This window comes from Anas platyrhynchos, chromosome 6 (assembly GCF_047663525.1).
Source record: "Anas platyrhynchos isolate ZD024472 breed Pekin duck chromosome 6, IASCAAS_PekinDuck_T2T, whole genome shotgun sequence".
Taxonomy (NCBI): domain Eukaryota; kingdom Metazoa; phylum Chordata; class Aves; order Anseriformes; family Anatidae; genus Anas; species Anas platyrhynchos.
In genome coordinates this window covers 18754898-18770595 of record NC_092592.1, presented here as the reverse complement: position 1 = coordinate 18770595, position 15698 = coordinate 18754898, and the positions used below count along the sequence as shown (strand labels likewise).

The 15698-nt window shown below is 36.8% G+C and overlaps 1 protein-coding gene across 11 annotated transcripts in view; it reads left to right on the top strand.

The window, feature by feature from the left end:
- KAT6B (lysine acetyltransferase 6B) overlaps positions 1-15411 on the top strand; it is a 110625-nt gene extending 95214 nt beyond the window's left edge. For all 11 annotated transcript variants that reach the window (XM_038181443.2, XM_072039529.1, XM_038181440.2 and 8 more), the window contains 5 exons: positions 4780-5011; positions 6928-7087; positions 7717-7983; positions 9259-9562; positions 11532-15411. In XM_038181443.2, the coding sequence (XP_038037371.1) occupies positions 4780-5011; positions 6928-7087; positions 7717-7983; positions 9259-9562; positions 11532-14017 (3449 nt within the window). In that variant the 3' untranslated portion in view covers positions 14018-15411. The remainder of the gene's footprint in view (positions 1-4779; positions 5012-6927; positions 7088-7716; positions 7984-9258; positions 9563-11531) is intronic.
- Positions 15412-15698: the final 287 nt, after the last annotated feature.

Below are 15698 nucleotides of genomic sequence, written 5' to 3'. Positions count from 1 at the left end.
TTCATTCAATCCTGTGTATTACATTTTAGCTACTTCTGTGCATAACTGAGCCACTGTATGGCCTTGCTCTTCTCCTGCATGCACAAATGCGTAATTCAGTCTCATACATCCAGGTGGCAAATGGTGGGATGAAGGGAAGGGAGGACAAGACTGGGATTTCTGTTCTGTGGTTTACTTGATTCAAGTTACATTACTTAACTTATTTGAAAACCTAATGACTTTATAATGATTGTGGCGAGTCTCAAACACACTCAAAGAAACTGAACGTCTTTATAGCTAGATCTCTTTTTTGCAAAACTTTTCATTTCCGAAATGAAATGCAGCCCTCAGAAATGAAATGCAGCCCTCAGAAATTAAATAAATTGATTTTTTTTCATTGCTGTAGAATATAAGGCATATATAGAGAACACACAAATTGCTGATGGTCCTTAAAACATCTTCAAACCTCATTTGACATCCTTCTGTCACTTGGTCTCCCTCAGTATACCAATTCACTCATTTGGTGTCTATTTGCAGCTTCTTCCTGTGCTTCTGGCTTCTATATAATGTGCGTCTCTGCCTCCTTTCACCTTTGAGAGCATGCCTGCATTGGCTGCCATGTCAAAAGCAAAGGGACAGGTCTATAGTTCTTCGACAGATAATAAAGTTTAATTCAGTTATCTTAAGTGAAATGGTGTCCTCCTTATTTAAAACCATGGAGTGGCTACTGCTTAAGGATTAAGTTAGACTTTTTATCAGAAAGCTAAGGGGGTGAATATTAGAAGTGTGTTTGGCAGGGTAAGAAGGATGTGGAACTAAAAGGGACTTCATAATGAAATAGCAGCTCATGGCAGTTTGTAACCTGAAGTGCACCAAAAACTGCTTACCTCAGTGCTGCAGGACTGAAAGGGGCTAATGTGACCCCAGTTTTTCAGTTAGAGAGAAACAAGTCAGTTCGCCTTATGTCTGTACCAAGCAGATTAGTCGAAACTACACTAAAGAACAGTACTAGTGAGCACTCAGGCAAATGCAATGGATGGAAGAGGAAGCTGGACTCCGCTGTTTGCAGAAGACAGTGGTACTCAACAGATCTTACCAAGATCTTAAAAGGTATCGAGAAGCATGAGGGTGATGATATACATGTAGATCTTGTTTGTTGGGACAGATAAAAACTTTCTCTGTGGATTTCACAAGATGGTTGCCTATTTTAGTCTGTCCCATGTGTTTTTGTTGTTGTTTGTTTTTTTCCTGTTGGCCACTGTTGGAACAAGGTACTATCAAGTTGGGCCTCTAATCCCACACTGTTTTATCTGTTACAGAGACAGTAGTGATTGTAACAGAAGTAGTAACTGACTAAAGGTTTTTGGAGGCTTGCACAGATGAATTAATGTTACTTTTTTATGTAATTGTGTTGTAAACTGTGGTAGCTAATTACTTAGGGGAGCTGCATATTAGGAATCCTGCAGATTCAAAGTACAAGATAACTGCTCACATGAATTTCTTCAACTGTATACTTTTTAATGTTGAACTGCCTCTAAAATTTGTGGTGAAGGCATAAAATATATGTATCTTACACTATTTTTTCCTTTCTCAGACATAATTTCTTCTATTTGTTTTAAATACTGAATAAAATGAAACTTTAGTGGCTCTGGGGAGGTTGTGAGACAAAAATCAAAGTCTTTAATGGCATGTGGCATGTTGCTTCACTCCGAAGGTTGAGATAGTACAAGAAATAAAAATCATTGTTTTTTTTTGTCTTTTAAGTTTTTTTGATACCATCATTTACATGCCCAGATGATGAGACAGACAACTCTGTTTTACTAGGTTAAGTCTTAAAATTATTATTTTTATTTTTATTTTTTTTTAGCGTACAGTCTGACTTCTGTACAAGTGGGTGATGGGGAGGAGCTATATTTTGTCCTCTGATTGTTGCCATTGTTCGTAGTTGCAAGTCAGGTGTTACGGTTTGAGAGTTTTTTCAGGTTTTCACTTTGAGGCTATCCATTATTAAGATTAGGTACACAATGACGCTGGGGGTATGTGTTTAACAGGGACGTATTGTACTCATTTCAGATGCTTCAGGATAGATACACGAGCTATCAAGATCATTGTTTTTTATTTACCTGCAACTTAGATCAATTATTTGGCGTCTCTTTGGTAAGTTTAATTTAATAGATGTCATTCAATTCACAGAATCTTAAAAGAGAAACTTTCCTTCAGTGCCTGTTACACATAGCTAAGACTGTTAGCTCAGGTCTATATTTCTGGTTCTACAGAATATCTGTTTCTTGGTTAAGTGTATGTTGTATTGTTAGGAAGGTAGAAGGAAAAGTACCAATGCATGTTACTGCCGTGTAGGATGAGTTTTAATACTTTGATGTAGAATATGTCAAAATGACCATTGAGAGCTAATCTCCAAGTCCCTAACCACTGGAAGGATCAGATGTGCAAGGGTATATTAGTAAAGCTCTAAAGCTATTTGCAGTTGCCTAATTAATAACGCTAAACTATTGGTAGTGGTTTCTTCAGTCTTAGATGTTTATCAAGGAAGTGTAGTTACAGCCATTTTATTTATGAGAAAAATGGAAACAGGGGAAGCTTACAGATACTTGCTGTTAGTGCTGAAATTGTCTTGAATGTCAAGTTGGTAGTTTAAACTGTATAGTTACTTGAAGTCAACTTTAAGTTCTATTCATGGAATTCTTTTGAAATCTAGGTACTTTTCCCTGTCTTTTTCTTTATTGAGACTCCTGTCACGACTTGTACTGCTGCATCTTTTTCTGTAGGCAACGACGTCTTGGTATAGAACTTGTGTTTCTAAGTTGTAAACAAGATGATCCAAAATTGGTACAAGTAAAACTCTTTACACAATTATACAGAGTGGGATATACATAAAGTCTAGGTCTCCTTTTGTGCATTTGGAAGTAAAACAACAATTCTTCAAACTAGTCAAGATGCAATCTGTTTTTGAATGTGAAAGTTCTTGTCAACAACAGTGACAGTACTAAGATGCATCATCCGACTGCAAAGTTTTCATATGCTGCCACTTGAAATGTTGAAGTACCTTCCATTTCTTGAGGTCCAAGGTAGTGTTTCTTCTGTAAGACAGAATAAATTAACTTGCTGAATTTCCAGTAGTACCTTGCAGATATTGGCAGGCTTTACGCAGGCTTCTATGTGCCTATGTAGAAGTAGGCAGGTGTGGGGTGGCATTCCTCTTGAAGTGCTAGCACCTTATTGTAAGTCACGCTAATGGATGTGAACGTGATGCTATGTATTTCAGTTTGCATGTTGCCAGTGATCACTTGGAAAGTAGTACTATAATTGCTTCTCTGTTTAAACATCTTTATGCAAACTGGAGGTTAGACTACGATGGCCACTCAACATGTGTATTCCAAATTCTGTAGCGGACCTTTCATGTTGTTCCCCCAAAAGTGAAGACACTTGTTTCAGGCTGAGTGAAAATGCATGTGTGTGTTTTATTTTTAGCTATAAATAAGTGTATGTATATACATGCATATATAAATATGTTTGCATATGCGTACAATGTGTATATAGTAGAACATGCAGCAAAACATGGAAACAGACACTGCTTCACCCAGCTGGGTGTTAATCATATGTTTTAAATTTGTAGTGAAGTTGGTTATGAGAAACTTTGTGGGGAAACAGTCACGAGGATTTGCGTAACAAATATGACATGGGTGTGTTGGGTATGTTTAAAGCAATCTTTTAACAATTAAAGGAAGGATTCCAACTTTTTAAAGTAAATTATTTCAGAAGAATATTGGTAGATGAAAACCATGTATGTTGGTGGACTCCAGGTGACTTGCAGTAATGTAATTCCGAAAGTGTCATGTCCTAGCTTATGATGGAAAAAGCAGTTTCTAACCCTGGTTTTCTTAGGACCCATATTTTGGTAGCATTTGTAATGGCACAGTGCAGAATATTACCGTGGAGAGATAAACTACTCTAGAAGGATACCTTTTATTAATTGTGTTATTTTCTTCTTTGTCCTGAATTAATTTTAATGGTGGCAAATACCAGAGTTCTTCTGTTGTCTCCAAGCAGGTGTATTCTACTTCGAATTGTAAAAGCTTCTTGAAGCTGAAGACAGTTGAAAACGACATACTACATGTATAGAATATAAAATGAGGATGTATACTATATATAGGAAAATGAATATTATGTAATAGCTGACAAGGTAGTTGTGAAGACTGAAAACTGGAATTATGTGAATGCTCTTGAACATGAATTAAGGGAGGTTTTTTTTTTTATTACTTCTAAGTAATTCTAGTAATTCAACTTGTGAATTACATGTTGCTTAAATGCAATAACTGTTTAATCAAAAACTTATGTCACTTGAGGCTTCATGAAGAAAACTGACCTAGCTGGTGCTACCCATGATAGTTTCTGCTGAGATTCTTCTGAAAATTTTTGGCTTCAGTGATGTAAAAGTTTCTCAAAAGGCCAGACACCTGTAGTTCTAAATGAGAACATGTATGATGAGACCTGCTGAAACATGTTGGCTTTCTTTCCTCCTTGCCTTATGATTAAAAAGGGGCTTTTGTTTGATTCTCATAATGTAATGTGTGAATCTCTTAAAATAACTTAATCTTTTTAAATGTCATTATAATTATGAAAAACAATCTCTTTTGTGGATAGAATTTATTTAATTGCAAGTGTTGCCAATAATGTAATCAGTTATACTGAGCTCTCTATTAATTTCAACTTTCTTAAAGGGTAGTTTAAATTCTTTAGTTATGTTCTCTTAGTAAGATACTTTGTTTCTTTTCATTCTAGGCTATTTACTTTCTAGAAGAGAGGGTCAAGCAGGATCCCCTGAAAAGCCGTTGTCTGATCTGGGTCGTCTCTCATACTTGGCTTACTGGAAAAGTGTAATTTTAGAATACCTTAACTGCCACCATGAAAAACAAATCAGCATCAAAGGAATGAGTCGAGCTACGGGAATGTGTCCACATGATATTGCCACAACCCTGCAGCAGCATAGCATGATAGATAAAAGAGAAGATAGGTCAGTGAATCTTACACAAATTGTAAAAAATGATGAGACAAAATACTTACTTTGTCTACGTACAAAACGTGATATCAAAAATGCCCATGTAAAATTCTGACTTAAAATTGAGTAACAATCTTACTGAAGAAGTCAGTAAGGCTGGATCATTTTAATGGGGTCCTGCATAAAGACTTTCTTTTCCATAACCAAATGGTGTTTTTTGGATCCTCTTTCATATTAATGGTTGTTAGAAGGGTGTTGCGCGCTTGAAACGTTTTCAGTGAAGAATTTAGTTTCATTCAGTATCATCATCTGTAAGTACAATTTTTTTAAAGAGTTTATATTTAATGCTGTGATCAATATTGAAAAGTTGAGTTAAATGCACTGAGAAGGTGAGTTCCTGTTTTGTAAATGTCTTCTTTCTTAATGATCTTGATTGCTGTTTTAAACACTGCATGATTTTATGTATTGCATTTTTTAATTTTTTTATATATTTTTTTTTTATAAAATGCCTTAAATGATTTTCAGTGGTATTTCTGTTTCTCAAGACTTCAATTCTTTCTGGATAGTCCAATCATGGAAACATAATTAAGTGAAATTGCCTTGCAAACAGTGAGGTGCCAAGAAATAAAATGAAGATCACAGATTAGCTCAGCTTCAGTAACTTTTATGTGCACCAATACTAGTATTCAAAACCAGTAAGTTTTGAACTGGTAAGAATGCAAGTATTCAAAAAGGAGATTGGCCTACAGGATGGTGTTATGAGAGTGATTTAGAAGGCTGTCATTAGATTAAAACCTTAATTTTCTGGGGTGCTTATTTGTAGGCAATCTGATGGGATTTATTTTACAAGATAAATAAATGGGTATTAATTACTACTGTGAAACTTGTGCCCTTTCACAAATTACTATAGGCTTTGAATACTGACATCCAGTTAAAAAATCATGCTTTTTCATCTACAGAATTCAAATTACTTTATAAACACAGTCAGTTAATTTTTTTTTTTCCACATGTAGTAAAGCTTAGACAGGGACATGAACTGACCTGGCTAAAGGTATCCAGGTCAGTAGCTGAGCTAGGAAAATAAATCACATCTTGGAAATGCCTGTCCAGACATTTACCTTGGGAGTCAGGTATGGCTCCTTATTATTTCCTACATTTAATTAATTGTTCTTACATTAGTGAGGTAGAGGTTTGTCACAGTTCTGCAAAAAAATGTTCATCTGGATTTGATTTTTTTTTCCCAAGTGTTCTCTTGGTGGAAAGTAATGTAGTCACTTGATGCCTTCAAAATCCTTGCTTAAAAGAAGTTTAAACTTTTATAGTTATTTACTTTATAACAGGATACTTCAGCGGGGTATGTGCTAGCATACTGCTATTATGTTAGTCTTTGTCTACATTTGATATGCTACTTCATAATAATTAGGAAGCTGTTTTCTACTGCATCAGCATAAGACTGAGGTACATTTTTATGTTTTGTTAGAAGACCTGTGTTTATAACTTCTTTTCTTGTCCGTTTAGCTGCCATCTTCAGTTACAGTATTAACAAGTTTCTTATTCTTTGCTTCATGATCCACAGTGTTTTGTTTTTATTCGTATGTCATATTAAAATAGGAAACTGCTCTGGCAGAGTGTTAGAGCCTACACTAAACCTACTGCATGTATTTAGACTGGTTTACTGTAACAGCTTAACTTTCTTCCCTAGTGATGTTTAGTGTTGAGTTTTCCTTTCATCAACTGTTGTTTCCTTACTTTTCTTAGAAAACAGTCAGCAGTGTGTGTTATCTGTGTACATTAGCTGCTATTTTTAGTTTGATTCATCTGTTGCTTTACCAGTTTATTTTCACAGGTTATTGTGCAAAAGGATTTAATCTGTAGGAAGACTGTTTTACATGATCACTTTCTAAAATAAAATACTGTTTATTGGATTGTAGATTTGTAATTATTAGAAGGGAAAAGCTGATTTCAAGTCATATGGAGAAACTGAAAGCAAATCCACGTATTAATGAAGTAGATCCTGAAAGCTTGAGATGGACTCCTCTGTTAGTTTCTAATGCTGCAGTTTCTGAAGAAGAGAGAGAAGCAGAAAAGGAGGTAATAGCAGCAACTTTTTTTTCTGAATTTCCTTTCTTTTAAATTTCATCATTCCCTAATATTCAACAGTAGGCTACCTTAAATAGAGCAGTTGTAATTTTGACCTCTGCCTAATTATGGAGGATACTGATTATGTTGTAATGCACAGTTTTGGAAACTGCTCAGCCAGACATGGTAACTTTTTCGGGGAGGGGGGATGAATATTAAAACTTAAAAATGTGAATCTCTTGTTGTGGAGACGTATTTATCACTCCTGAGGTAGTCGAGGAGCATGTAATCAGATCAAATTTGGTGCAGAGCTCAGGGGCTGCAATGTCAATCGATTCTTTGTGTTATGAACTTGCTCAAAGTGATCCATGTCAGTGGGCATGTAATGTAGTGCTAAAGGACTTAAATCAATTCGCTGCATCATTAATAGTGCTAAATATCCCATGAAATGCAATCTTCTTTGGTTTGTTATCCTAACTGTTGTAAAGGAGCCTACTAGATGATTCAGCTGAAATGTTGTTGCTAGGTTAGCCAGCAGTGCTAATCAGGGTTGACTTATTGTAACTCTTTAGCAGAACGTAAAGGATATGGCTAAGTAAATGCTGTTTCAGTGACCCGTTATTTTAACCTCAACCCTTCAGGCTGAGCGTCTGATGGAGCAAGCTAGCTGCTGGGAAAAGGAAGAGCAAGAAATATTCTCCACAAGAACTAATAGTAGGCAATCACCTGCAAAAGTACAATCTAAAAATAAATATTTGCGATCTCCAGAAAGTGTGGCAGTGGTGGGGGAACGAGGGCAATCCACAGAACAATCTAAGGAGAGCAGCGAGGAGGATGGTGGGGATGAGAATCAGCAGAGTTCGCCTCCCCGGCTGACAAAGCCACAGTCTCTGACCATGAAAAGAAAGGTGTGTTATTCAGTGGTTTGATTTTGTCATTTAACTCTGATTTCAATCAAAGCATTATCATCACAATAACAGTCTATTTTGTTTAGAAGTATTTATTAGACTGTTTTAGTTCTATTCTCTATCGTTAGAGCACTGAATGCTTCCTGTATTTGTTTTCTTCCCTTCCATTCAACTTCTTATCTTTTTGATTTTTTTCTTTATCTTATAAATCTGTCACATGTAAAAACATGGGTGCCACCAAAGAAATCAGAATTTCGTGTTTATTTTTAAACTAGTGACTGCCATCTGCTGTTGGGCATTGGTATTGATTCACTATTTCAGTGGTTTTTCCTTTTTCCCTTTTTCATTTTAAGATGGACTCCAACTTGAGGGGCTTGTATTCTTGTAGTCCATTAATACAGGAAATCTGTAAGGGGAGTACTTTTTTTCCAAACAAAAAGGCATTTATGTTTTAACCCATATCCTTCTAATCTCAAAGAAATTTAAATGTCATTTTCTGCTTGCTGCAGTGTTTACATAGTCTTGAATTTTGTTGAGAAGTTAACTGTTTGAATGGCTTAAATTACTGAAACAAGCACCCCAAAATTTTAAAACACATGATTTAGCACGTGTTTAGATGTCTTTGGTGAGAACTAGGGAACAGGAGTGTCTCTTTATTTTATTTTAAAGTAACAGACTTCAAAGAAACTGTGAATCTCTGAGAAATATAATTGCATAGCAATAGAAATAAAAAATTTAGGTAACTGTTTCTTTATAGCCGTTAACTATGGGATTCTTTAATGTACTGGTAAGACCAATGTACAGCTTGAGGTGCATTTCCTTTGCTTTTACTTTTTTTAATATATGTTATTTATGTATTTATTTATTTACTGTAAAATAGAAATGTAGGAAAAAAATCTGATACTTGTGAATGTTCTTGGATTCTAAATCTACAATGGAAAATCTTGTAAATACAATTTACTTAGTATTGCTATGAATGTCATTTAACAGAAGTAGAATGTAGAAATCACTGTTGTATGAACAAACTTATAGTCCTCATTTTTCCCCTACAGAAGGGTTTGTGTGTATGGATGAATACATATCTGTTTTAACTGTGTATACTTTACACATTTTACGCATGGAGTTGATCTACATTAGCATTTGATACCATGGTATTTTGGCATGAGTAAATTGATTAATGTGAACTCACTTAACATAAATGTATTTACTACTGCACCGAGTCAACTGACAAAACAGGACTGTAGGAAGAGTTATATTTGTGGAATTATTTTTCAGAGACCTTTCCTACTGAAAAAGAAAAGAGGCCGTAAACGCAGAAGGATTAATAGCAGTGTTACAACAGAGACAATTTCTGAAACAACAGAGGTGTTGAATGAGCCATTTGATAACTCAGATGAGGAACGTCCCATGCCACAGCTAGAACCTACCTGTGAGATGGATGGGGAAGATGATGACTTGAAGCCTGTAATTAGAAAAACTTTTGAATATCAGCCTGGGCAGCAGAAACAGGAGGAAGAGGAAGAACAGAACAAGGAGGAGAAAGACATTCGTTGTTACAGGAGTGATGACAACTGTACAAGTAAGCTGAAAATGTTCTTATCTTAACAAAATTAATTTGTCATGTGGGTTTCAAAGGAAATGTTATTCTTGTCATAAATAGGAAAGTTATAAAAAAGTTGTGTTTGGCTATTTTGATCTTATTTTTGATCTCTTTAAAATCTTATTGTAATGATTTTTGCTTAGAGGTGCTACTGGAGCCTTTATTAGAATCTGGTGGTGGCTTCATTTTTTTCTTTGTTTGTTTTGTTTTGTTTCTGTTGTTTGCTTTTTTTTTTTTTTTCCTCTATCCCAGAAGTATTAATGCTATAATATTTTTTGTTCAGAAAAAAAGTTTTCCAGTCTGAAACACTGGAGTCCATGCCATGTTGCCAAAAATAACTTCTCTGTCCCTGCAACAGGGCACTTCATACTCCACAGAGCAAGAGTGTCTTTGGAATGTTATCTAATCTTGTTTTTGTATCTTGGTAAAAGATACAAGCAAAAAGGAATATCTAGATTACAGAAATATCTTTCTGTTCAATGTTGCCGGTAATTCAACGAAATGTCTGTAGTTTCTGGGGAACAGTATGTCCTCATCTGCATTCAGCACTGTGGTACCTGTTTTTATCCCCTCAAAACAGGTTGTTTTAACTGCTTATCTAGTTTGATTTCAAATATATTTCCTGGCAGAAAAGCTAATGGATGGCTAGTGAAACTACTAATGAGCTATTCTAAATGTATGCTCATACCTTGACCTCCTGGCTGTCAAATTACATTTGTAAGTTTTAATTCCAGAATGAATGACTGGATTCTTAGTGCTACATATTTCTTTAAGAAGCCAATGAGTACTACTTCCATGTTTTTGTAATTACATGGAAGGTTTAATCTTCGTGATCCTCAGTTTGAGGATCCACTAATTTCTATTTTAAAACAGCTTTTGTGCAACTAGAACAGCCATGCTTATGAGCGTTGATGCTGTTACAAACCAGATACATTATACCACAGATACATTAGAATATTACTGCTTTTTCATGCTTCTTAGCAGGACTTGATTAAAGTAGTAGTAGCAAATTCAGTGTTCTAGCTATGTCCCAGTGACCAGGTTTGTACTTTGCTAATGAAACTGGTATTGTGTATTTGTCCATGGACAATGTCATCACATTAATTGACTGTAGTAGTGTTATAGCACTACAGTGAGAGGCAGAAATCAGCCAAGGAGTATCACTGAAGCCTTTACACTCCCAAGTGCAGCATGTTGTATCTTGAGAATTCACACTTTTTTCTGGTATATATGTAAGTGGTACCTAGGGAGAAAGAAGAGAAGAGTGATTGTTTGGAGAGGTTTTTTTAATAGACAGTGGATTAATTTAGTGTTCTGATGTGCTCTGTGTTTAATTTCAATTATCTTTTAGCTTTTGTCATGTGTTATGAGTTGTGCCATGATATGCTGCCCCTGAGAAGATACTTTTGAATGAACCACCTCTTTGCAGTGTTGGCACTAAGGCATGATTAGATGCTTACTCTAGCCTGTCCTCCCCTGTCCTCCAGTATGGTCAAAAAGGTGACTCCAGACTCTCACATTCCTGCTGTCAAAACAAAACAAAAAACAAAAACCCAAAACACATTAGCTTCATGTCTATATAAAGTGACCACAGAGTTCTTATTCTAAAAATAAAGGCTAATAATCACATCCTTGGATGATATGTTTAGTTTAGTTTACATGTGGTGTGATTTAAATCTCTAGGGTTCTTTTAGTGTATAAATGGTGGTTCCAATGGTCACTGTTAAAAGGCCACCAATCAGGAGGCACTTTACATATCTGTGTAAGTGTGTTTGAGCTGTGCTTATTATGTATTTCTTTTGTGGTATAAAATCTGTTTATAACTCTCATTCCAGAGTTTCTTAATGCATTTTGAGTTCATAAATTACTTTGGGTTTATGTTTGAAAGTATTGATTCATTAGTCTGTGCAAGCTAAGATGTTTCTTTTGTCTCTGTTGCCTCCCAAAGATAATACAGACGATGTAGCTGTGTTGGAAGAAAGCACTAAAGACAATCTTGAACCTTTAAAGAGTAAGCAGGGTTGGCCTAAAGGAGTTAAGCGTGGTCCATCTAAATGGAGGCAAAACAAAGAAAGAAAACCTGGCTTTAAGCTTAATTTATACACTCCACCTGAGACTCCTATGGAGCCTGACTATCAGGTGCTGGTAGAGGAGCAGAAGGAAGTAGCTGAAGATAAGCCCTGCCCAGTACCTGCTGTTACGGAGGAAGAGATTAAAGAGCCTGCTGAAGGATTACCACCACCAGATGATAAGGTAAAAGAGGTAGAGCCTGAACCTCTGCATCCATCCAGTGAACCCTTTGAAAAACAAGAAAATGATACGGTGAAAGCTGGGGAAGAAGAAAGGAATGTAGAAGAAAGTGGAATCGATTCAAAAGATGAAGAAAAAGACAAGCCAGATGAGGCTTTTCTGCAAAAAGAAGAGTCCGTGCACTTGGATGATCATGAGGAAGAAGAAGAGGATGACGAAGAACCTTCTCACAATGAGGATCATGATGCAGATGATGAGGACGATAGCCACATGGGTTCAGCAGAAGTGGAGAAGGAGGATTTGCCTGGCGAAGCTTTCAAAGAAATGCTGGAAACACAACAGTCTTTTTTAGACGTAAATGTTCAAACTGGTAATTCAAATCAGGAGGACTTAATGAATTGTAGCGTTGACCTTGCAGCTGATGAGTGTGAAAGTGACCAGAAAGAAGTAACTACAGATTCAGATCCAGTGCCGGAATCTGATGATGATCATGCAGATAACAACCAGGACCAAAAAGCTGATGAAGAATTACATTCCGATTTCAAGGGAGAGAGTAGTGAGACCATGGAGATTGATTCTGAGACTGTTCAAGCAGTACAGTCTCTAACCCAAGAAGCAAGTGAACATGAAGATACATTTCAGGATTGTGCAGAGACTCAAGAGGCCTGTAGAAGTTTGCAAAACTATGCCCATACCGACCAAAGCCCCCAGATGACCACGCTGGATGATTGTCAGCAGTCTGACCACAGTAGCCCTGTTTCCTCTGTGCACTCTCATCCCAGCCAGTCAGTTCGTTCTGTTAATAGTCCAAATGTTGCTCCATTAGAGAACAACTACGCTCAGATCAGCCCAGATCAAAGTGCCATTTCTGTGCCGTCTCTACAGAACATGGAGACCAGTCCAATGATGGATGTTCCCTCAGTTTCTGATCATTCGCAACAAGTTGTGGATAGTGGGTTTAGTGATTTAGGAAGCATTGAGAGTACAACAGAAAACTATGAAAACCCAAGCAGTTACGATTCTACAATGGGTAGTAGTATCTGTGGAAACAACTCTTCACAAAACAGTTGCTCATACAGTAGCCTTACGTCTAGTAACCTAACACAGAGCAGCTGTGCAGTGACACAGCAGATGTCCAACATCAATGGAAGCTGCAGTATGATGCAACAAACAAATATCAGCTCCCCTCCCACTTGTAATGTAAAATCTCCCCAAGGTTGTGTTGTTGAAAGGCCTCCAAGCAGCAACCAACAGTTATCTCAGTGCAGCATGGCCGCTAACTTTACACCACCTATGCAGTTAACTGAAATCCCCGAGACTGGCAATGCCAACATTGGCTTATACGAAAGAATGGGTCAGAGCGAATTCGGACCGGGGCATTACTCTCAGCCATCGGCCACCTTCAGCCTTGCCAAACTGCAGCAGTTAACTAACACGCTTATGGATCATTCTTTGCCTTACAGCCATTCAGCTGCTGTAACTTCCTATGCAAACAGTGCCTCTTTGTCCACCCCCCTAAGTAATACAGGGCTTGTTCAGCTTTCTCAGTCTCCACATGCTGTTCCTGGAGGACCCCAAGCACAGGCTACCATGACCCCTCCCCCTAACCTTACTCCTCCTCCCATGAATTTGCCACCTCCCCTTTTGCAGCGTAATATGACTTCATCGAATATAGGAATATCCCACACCCAAAGACTGCAGACTCAAATGGCCAGCAAAGGTCATGTTTCTGTAAGAACCAAATCCACACCTCTGCCACCTGCTGCAGCAGCTCATCAGCCCCAAATTTACGGGCGTGCTTCACAGACTGTGGCCATGCAAGGGCCCGCGCGGACCTTAACAATGCAGCGTGGTATGAACATGAGCGTAAACTTGATGCCAGCCCCAGCTTATAATGTCAATTCAGTGAACATGAATATGAATACCCTTAATGCTATGAATGGTTATAGTATGTCCCAGCCGATGATGAATAGCGGATATCACAGTAATCATGGGTATATGAATCAAACGCCCCAGTACCCTATGCAGATGCAGATGGGGATGATGGGAACTCAGCCATATGCACAGCAGCCAATGCAGACAGCACCCCACAGTAACATGATGTACACCCCTCCAGGGCATCATGGCTACATGAATACAGGCATGTCTAAACAGTCTCTTAATGGCTCCTACATGCGAAGGTAGGCCCTTTGGAGAGACAAACTACCAAACTGGCGTATTGGATTGATCTGCACAAATATCTTTTGGAGAGTACGATTTCAAAACCAGCAATTGGTGTGAATGCAAAAACATTTGTTGGCACCATTTAAAAGCTGTATGCAGCAGAAAGCCTTATACAAGTTTTTCTTTTTTCTTTTTTTTTTTTTTTTTTCCTTTTTTGCTTTAAATTTGTGGGATTTTCCTTTTCTTCTGTTTTCTTTGGGGGGAACTAGGTGGTTTTCCATTTTTTTGTTTATTTCACTGAGCTTGAAGTTTTCTGGAAAGGAAGAACTCTTTCTATGAACTGCAATTACACAGCAGCTGATGGTTCAGAGCCATTTTATGTGCCTGCTCCCATTAAAAATGTGGATAAATAGACTCCAAAACTATCAGACAGTACTGAATCTTGAGCTTTTCTCTCTCCTTTCCCCACATGTAAATGCCTTTTAGCAGTTCTTTTATTGTATTATTTTGTTTCTGAAGGTGACACTTCCGCATGCCGCTAATGTCTTTGTTAGTGACAGTGCATTTTGTAGTACTGTACAAGTGTTGTGCTTAACAGTAAGCCATTTCTTAATTTTTTTGCCTTGATTAGGTTACCCTAGTTTGAGGGTAAAAAAACAGAACTATATTTTTGTTAATTATAAAACTTGTAAAAAATAATAAAAAAAAAAAGCTGCAAAAGCTATTCACATTTTGGTTAGTTCAAAGGGTTTTATTGCTGTATGTTTAGTGTAAAGTTGAGACTCTCTTCCATTTTGGTGACCAGTTTCTTTGGGGCTGGGATAGGGAAAAAGGCAGCTTTCTGTTTTATATATACTGTTTTGGGTTTTTGTTGATTGAGACATCTCAGTGTTTATTTGTCAAGTTTTGAAACACTTTCATATATGTCCAAATACTTGGCAGGATTTAAAAAAAAAAAAAAGTAGTGAATTTGGTGTAAAGTTGCTATTTTATGGAAATGCCTCTAACTTTACATTTTCATTCCATCTGTAGATTTTTCTATCTTTATAAAATATTGGAGTTATTTTTTAAGGGAAAAAATAGAGCAGTAGCGTGTGAATAGCTCAAACTAAGCTTACAGATCGCATGTAAAAAGGCAAAAGTTATTTGTGTCTGTTTATATTGCTTCCTTTTTTGTAGCCTTTGTACCTGTACAGAGTGACTGTAAGGGCCGAACAGAAGAGGCTTGATACATGTAAAAATAGGACCCAGTGACACTCTTGTATTTATCTGTTATCTTTTTAGTCAGTCACTTAAAACAAAACAAAACAAAAAGCCCACAATGAAACACCCAAGAAACAAAAATAAAAACTGCAAAAAACATCCCCCCCAGCTGTACATTTTAACATAAAATAAATTATGATGAGCCATTTTTAGCCTCTTGTGTCTTGTCATAGTTTGATGTTGCATGGGAATTACCTCCTGAAACAGTGTTTGTTACAGTGCTTTCACATGCTTGATCTAAAGCCCATTAAAGTTGATGGGGTTTGGATTAGGCTGTTAGAGCCGAAGTGTAGGTTACTCATCATAATTGCATACACCTTGTGAAAATAAAGAGTATCTAAGATTATTTTTTTTAATAATCTTAATAAAATATTGAATAAATATGTATTTAATACATTACAAGGTTGTCAATATTTAATGTATGAAACTTTTTTCCTAT